This window comes from Rhagoletis pomonella, unplaced genomic scaffold, assembly GCF_013731165.1.
Source record: "Rhagoletis pomonella isolate Grant_MI unplaced genomic scaffold, Rhpom_1.0 Rhpom_scaffold_00001, whole genome shotgun sequence".
Taxonomy (NCBI): Eukaryota; Metazoa; Arthropoda; class Insecta; order Diptera; family Tephritidae; genus Rhagoletis; species Rhagoletis pomonella.
Window position 1 is genome coordinate 115711989 of NW_023458555.1, and position 7706 is coordinate 115719694.

Below are 7706 nucleotides of genomic sequence, written 5' to 3' on the forward strand. Positions count from 1 at the left end.
TAACACTTCTGAGAAAAAAGTTTGAATTTTGGTTGAAAATTTGTTGTATTTTTTGTAGTTTTCTACGAAGTTTTAAAATTGGGTTTATATGGGTTTTGTTAGAAATGCAACTTTACTTTTGTTGCAAATTCTTAGCAATAAATAAACTAACATGAGAGGGAAATAATATCACTTTGAAATGGGGTTGCTATTGATATGACCGATACTGTATGTATATAATAAATTTTGTACAATTAAAAAAGTGGATTTACTAAAATGAACACAACGTATTAATTACAAATTCTGAAATATGTCGTTAATTTCAAAAACAAATAAATAAAACTTTAAAAAGTAGTCAATGCTTGCTGTATGACACGAACTTGGATATACGTGGACTTGGGTAATGTATAATTCCTTATATGATTCCTCAAAGTATCCCTTGTATAACACTGTGGAACACAAAAAAACCTTCGTGCGACTATATCAGGTTTGATAGCTGTTGGCCATACCAATAATGCCTCATACTAAGATTTACTAGATCAATTCGTGTTCTCCGAGAAAAAAATTTTCACGATCCAAAAATCTGAAAAATTGTTTTTCTCCAAAGTTTGAACATTTATCGTTTTTGGCCTATATTTTGTTGAAAATACCATACAAAGCAAATATAGGGCAAAAAACAGAGAATTTTCAAAATTTTTAGAAAAGAATTTGGCGGCTATACTCAGATTTTTGAATCGTGACATTTTTTTTTCTCGAGAACACGAATTGATCTAGTAAAACTGAGCATGAGGCATTATTGGTATGGTCAACAGCTATGAAACCTGATATATGCGCACAAGAAGCCCATATGAAAGAGGGGGACAAAAGATCACACGTAAATGAATTCCTCTTTTTGGCCTGTACAATATAAGGGACACATTTCAAATTCATAAGGGATAATTTTCTTAGTGATACGGCTCATAAAAGGAATTATATAAGCCATACTGTTCTAGCTGGGTATTCATCAGCTCGAAAATTTTAAGCATATTATCATATTCCTGTGAATAAAAACACGCCTAATTTTATTATTTTAATTATCTACAACTTTATGAGACTACCAAGCCATATATATACCTATTCTGATAATCGGAACGCTGTTGAGAAGGCATACTATTTAGTACTTTTTCAACTAAAAGGCTTTTTTTTATTCCCGTTTATCTTGTACTTCCAAAATACAATATTGACCTAAGGTAGTTCGATTTCGAGCTGTCACAACGTACAACACCTTTCATTATTGCATCACGCTTGGAGTCAGCGACAAGGGCTACTTTGACGCCGGAAGGCGCACTCATGTTTTGCGAAATCGCTTGCGAAGGTTGCGATAAATGAAGAAGTGTGATGTAGTTGCTGGACTTACAATTTTTAACTATATGTCCATTTTTTAGACAATTGATGCAAAGTTGCAACTTTTTGGCTTCTTTAAAGCGCAAGGAAGGTGAAAGGTTTAGGAAAAGTGATCAAGTGGGGATTGTGTGCTCAGTCGCATTACAAAATACGCAATTATTGATAGGGCTAGTAGTAACGAACGGTGACAGGTAATAAGATCAACGGAAATAAGGTCAATTGACTTTATTTCGCACCAGGGTGGCATTATAACCTTTTTAAAAACGAAATAAAGTCCATTGACATTATTTCTCTTTCAAACATTAAATTTGCTTAGCTTCGCGGCGGCACACCACGTCACGCTACGCCGACGCATTGCACTTTTGTTTTGAAAATGTGGCTTTGTGTTATTGATAAATGTGAATGAAAGGAATAACACCTTTTTTGGCACTTTTATTTTTCTCTTTGGCACATTTTGGCACTTTTTTATCCTCAATATGGCACCTCATAATTAAGGATAGTTGGCAGCCCTGATTGGAAGATTTCTGCTATGTTTTGGGCAACAACTTGTCTGCAGTAAAAAGGTATATAATTTGTGTTTCAAAAGTGTGTGAAAACCAATCAATTAACTTATATAATCTCGGTTCCGATATTAAATAATCAATAATTGTTTATACCCGCATATACACATTGGCTCGTTGAATGTGCCATCTAATGAATAGTGTCGTCATTCTACTTAGCTGCTTTTAAATGATGTCGACACAAATTGCTGGCGGAGACATGAATACAGTGTAAGAAAAGTCTTTTTCTAGAATTGTTTCCTTATAGAAAGGTTGGTTTCTTTTCCACCTTAGACATTCCGAATTCGTTCAAAATATGCTAATTTAAAACACAGAATAATTTCAGTGTTCCTCCGGGGTTTTGGACATGGACAGTTTCTTCAATTTAATAGTGTTCGCTTTATTTTTGTGGAAACGAAACATGTTTAGTTATGGATCATTTCTACACTCTTTCTTCAAATATTTCTCGTATTTCAGCTGTGCGCAGGCGTTTAGTTTTTCGTATCGTGTTGTTACATATTCGTAATTTAAATTTGTTTAATAAAATCAATTGGTTGTAGTTCATGATTGTGTGTGGATTAATATCACAACACTGAGGATTTGGCAATAACCTTTTTCATCTATTAAAAAACAACACTTACGGGGCAATGTTTATTTTTAGAACAACATTTTTTTCTATGAATCGACATACTTTTAGAATTGTTGACGCTATTTCCATTTGAATGAGGAAATAGCGTCAATGACTTTGTTTCCAAATATTTGTTGACTTTATTTCGCTTTTGAAAAGGTAATAAACTCAATTGACCTTATCACCATTGACCTTATTACCTGTCACCGTAACGAACGATTGGTTACGGTTAATTTTTCTACTAATCACCTGTTTTAAGGAGCCTGAGGGGTGGTAGTAACGCTTTCCAAGATTCGCACTCTCCTTTCCAAAAAAGTGTCAACGAGATCCCACGAAGGCAAATTTTGAGTCGGAGCTTCTTCTTCCCATTTCGCTTGGGTGCTAGTATCTGCCTTGTTTATAATTCTTCGTCAGACACATGTTTCGATTGGCACATTCGGTACGCATGAGGCTGGCTAGACCCACATGCAAATTGTATGCATTTATATAGAAATTATGTGCAACTTTTGTGCAGTTAAACTTATTTGTTGTATAATATGTATATTCATTTAATTTTGGAGCTTTCTTTTGAAAATAATTTTTAAGTTTTGAACTTTTCTGTTTTGAGATTTTAGGAGGTATATATCATGAGGATTGTGTAGACTCCCTTGCTTTTAATAGCGATTTTCATACGGCTCTGAATGCTCTCTACTGAGCTTTCTATGATTTTGCTTGAAATATTACCCCATTATAATTTTACTCCCCTCTAAAGCTCTTCCATGTTACTCGGAGCTCGCTTGCGCTATGCTAATCCTCTCTTGACCACAGCGCTCAATTTTTCGATAGCTTTGAGGTCTGGGATTTGTGCTGGCCACCATGTTAGACGTTTTTCTTGGCATGGTGCTTTTGAAGATGTTGATGAGGTCTTTCCCAATAATTCCCTTTTATCGCTTTGGAAACAATTAATTTTCGTTCCATTGGACCATATTACCCTATTTCAGTCCAAAGGCTCCAATTTTCGTGACTTTTACAAAATTTCAGTGGCTTGGGATGTTTTACTTGCTGGCGCTTGGTGCCATTTGTTAATATAAAAGGAATAATGAACACATCCTCCAAACATATTTGGCGGACTTTGTAGACAAAAGCGCAAACCCTGAGGAAGAAGTTGTTTGCCAGCAGGATGGAGATCCAAATGATTCTGAAAATATTCGACACTTCCGGCTGCTTGAGCTAAATTTTCACGTAATGCAGAGGCCAACACAAATCCCAGACCTCAACACCATCGAAAAATTGAGCGCTGCGGTCAAGAGAGGATTAGCATAGCGCAAGCGAGCTGGAGGCGAGTAAAATTATAATGAGGTAATATTCCAAGCGAAATCATAGAAAACTCAGTTTAGAGCATGCCCAGACGTATGAAAATCGCTATTAAAAGCAATGGATTATCCACAAGAATTTAAGTAAATAAAGATGTTTATAGAAATGCTTGTGAAAGAGAAAATATTTATTTTTACACTCACATTTATTTGTTTCCCGAAGAATGCCGATTGCATTCCTTCATACTCGGTAAAAATGCAAATCATCTCCTGCCTAGTGTTGTTCCGATACAAGTAACTACGAGTAAATACTCGATACTTTCTTCAAGTACTGAGTACTTTTTGTACTCCAATCTTTTCCACAAGTACTTAGATGGGTATCGAGTACGCTGTTAGAGTATTTACTTGCTTTTCCAGCTATTCAGAATTTTGGTTGTGACATAGTGTGCTATAGTATTTTTGGCAAAACGTTCAGACCTTAAGTTACTTAAGTTGTACCCAACCTTAACGTGTATGAAGCAAATAAAATAAGTTGGAGAATCGGACTTTGACAAGGCCTTAATAATTGAAATTGGATACAGAAATGAAGAAACTGTCAAGACAGCGTTCCCGTACTAGTAAAATTTTCACGTTTTGCAAGATTTACGGCCACTCTTTCGGTAGGCTGCTCTTTTGGTAAGTTTCGATCGGAAAGTACTCGAATTGTTTAATTTTTTCTTCTCATGATGTAGCATTGCCGCGGCGTATAAACATGCACAGGCCCTTCAAATTTGCATATATAATATTTTCTGAAATTGTTATATTAGTTCTACGGAATGCTGTAATGAGTTCGATACGAGTAAGTATCGAGTACTTCTCTCCGATACATTTGTAGCATCGATACTTTTCTTCGATATTGTTAAAGAGTACAGGTATCGAGTACATGACAGTATCGGAACAACACTACTCTTGCCATGATAATTCAAAAATTCAAAAGAAATTTTTTATAAACGGTTGCATTTCTTCATTTTAGGTAAAAATTACATACGAATTTATGTAGGTCCAGCCAGACCTATGTGTTATGAATGTGATGTAGTAATAAACATACCTATATATCTAGCTTTATATGTATGATATTAACATGATTTTTTTACGGATTGGTAATTCACTAAACTTTAGTAAGCTACCTGAAATTTCAAGCCTCTAGCTATATTTAAAGTGCCCTTTATTGTAATTTGAAAATGGAAAAGGCCTGGCTGGACTTATGTGTCAGACGAAGGGATAACTAAATGCGTAAGCAAACCATCTAGCAACTCTTCATTTGTAGCAATAGTTTGTAATGCACGCAGATGACTGCTGATGTTGCCGCTAAGCTCCCGCAAGCAAACGGCCGAACCATCAGGCACCTTCTTCAACCCGAAAATGTCTTTGATGTGAGCCTGAACTCTCTTAATGTCAAGTCGTACCTTTAATAATTTTACCGCCTTTTCGTAGTTTTCCGCACTAATTTCCAACGAGCGGATAGCATCCAATGCGACACCAGATAGGCATGACCTCAAGTGCTGGAACTTCTCGATGTTCGTCAACACCGGTTCTTGATCGACGATGACATGAAACATGGCCCAAAAGTCTGGCCACTCTGTGGTTACTCCGCTAAATCGGGGTAACTGTAAAACCGGCAAGCGCGATTTAATTGGACACGACGACGTGTGCACGCCTAGCTCGTCTTTCATAGAATGTTTTCGCGTAGATGTTCTAGCACATGAGATCGACGATATGCTTGCCTTTATGTATACGTATGTCTCCGAAAATTGCATCCTTGCTTCGCTTTCGATTTCCGTTACGTCTTCCCTCTCAAGTTGCGACTGGGTTTCTTCGAATTGCTTTTGAAGCCTGTCGAGTTGCTCTAACTGCACCGCCAAAGTTGATTCATCAAAGTGTTGAAAGTTGATCGCGTCCGCTTTGACCTTCAGTATGCTCATTTGTTTCAGGAACCATACACTTTTTCTTTTCAAAAACATGTCGCTTGAACTCTCTCCTAGATCGCTTGTATCACGCCGTTTTGGCATTTTGCTTTGCTTCAACTTGGATTCGGTTGCTTCCAAAAGGAAATGCCACGGGGTGTATCCAGCAACAAGTGCACTGCGACCTAATGCGTGCCTTCTTTTGCTTGTAGAAACGAAATGTGCGACGCAATTTTAGCACTAACTATTGTGCTGCTTTCAAACGCGCGTTTGTGCATATACACTTTCCCCTGGCTGAAGGTCAAACGAGATTTCCAAGGAGGGCCGAATATGTAAATTGTTGGACTCGCGCCTTCAAATGCTGAGCATTGAGTAGTTTATAAGCGATGATTAAATGCGATTGAACGACAATTCTTTGATAAGCATCAAATTGAATGCGATAATTTGATGCGGGGTATTCGAAAACGTTGTGTTACTATGCGAACAATTACTAATCGATTAGTTAAACGAGAAACGAGAACGTGAGAGGATCACGTGGGGATCACCAATGTTCGGAGATGGCAGGCGTTTTTGCCACCTATTAATAAAAGCCAAGAAAATGATAAAGCGCGCGGCTATTCTAGCTGACCACTGATCTCGAACTCCTTCTTTATTTTAGGTTTAGCTGAATTTATACTATTACATAGAATTACAATGTACTGTTTTATAACTTAAAACCTGTGCATGTACATACATGTTTTGTTATTGCGAACAAATTTCCGCATATCGGTTCGCTTATCAGCTAGGTAACTAATTATTATAGTACATAAGCGACAATAGAATGTAACAAACAGCTAGGTAACTATAACTTATAGTACATAAGCGACAAAAGAATATGCATGGCAAACCAACTTGAACGGACTGCAGCGAAGGTGATGCAAAGGCAAATCATGATGAGCAAACCTAGACAGGAGGGTTACAGTAAAACCCCACATCTGAACAATCAGTTGTATGGGGGCAATAAACAGGTTATAGTTATCGGGTCTTTGTTAATTTTACTGTAAACTTTCTGTTGATAATGAGTGAAAATAGTGCGAAATTTTATGTTTTTAGCTGCATAAATGGCGGAGTTATAACGAAAGTTCTCATAACTGAACAATCAGTTGTATGGGAGATATATGTTATAGTGACCCGATCTTTGTTATTTTCACCGTAAGTATTCTGTTAATAATGATTGAAAACGGTGCGAATTTTGATGTTTCTCGCTGCATAAATGAAGAAGTTATGGCAAAAAATCTCATATCTGAACAATCAGTTGTATGGTGGATAAAGGTTATACTGACTCGATCTTTGTAATCTGTTGATAATGGGTGGAAGTATTGCAAAATTTCATGTTCTTAGCTGCATAAATCGAGAAGTTATAACGAAAGTTCTCATAACTGAACAATCAGTTGTATGGGAGGTATATGTTATAGTGACCCGATCTTTGTTATTTTCACCGTAAGTATTCTGTTAATAATGATTGAAAACGGTGCGATTTTTGATGTTTCTCGCTGCATAAATGAAGAAGTTATGGCAAAAAATCTCATATCTGAACAATCAGTTGTATGGTGGATATAGGTTATAGCGACCCGATCTTCGCCATTTTCACTAAAAGTATTCTTTTTATAATGAGTGACAACAGTGCAAAATTTCATGTGCCTAGCTATATATGAACTATCAGTTGTATGAGAGCTATAGGTTATACTGACTCGATCTTTGTAATTTTCAGTTTTCTGTTGATAATGGGTTGAAGTATTGCAAAATTTCATGTTCTTAGCTGCATAAATCGAGAAGTTATAACGAAAAATCTCATATCTGAACAATCAGTAGTATGGGAGCTATTTGTTATTGTGGTCGGATTCTTCCGGTTCCGACAAATGATTAATATATTATAAAAATGCACCCACCTACCAAATTTTAT

General features: G+C 36.5%; 1 protein-coding gene across 1 annotated transcript; it reads right to left on the reverse strand.

Moving 5' to 3' along the window:
- Nucleotides 1–5062: 5062 nt before the first annotated feature.
- LOC118735489 lies at nt 5063–5869 on the reverse strand. Its single transcript, XM_036465282.1, has one exon. It carries the CDS (start codon nt 5867–5869, stop codon nt 5063–5065), a length of 807 nt encoding a protein of 268 aa, XP_036321175.1.
- Between the last annotated feature and the right edge of the window lie 1837 nt (nt 5870–7706).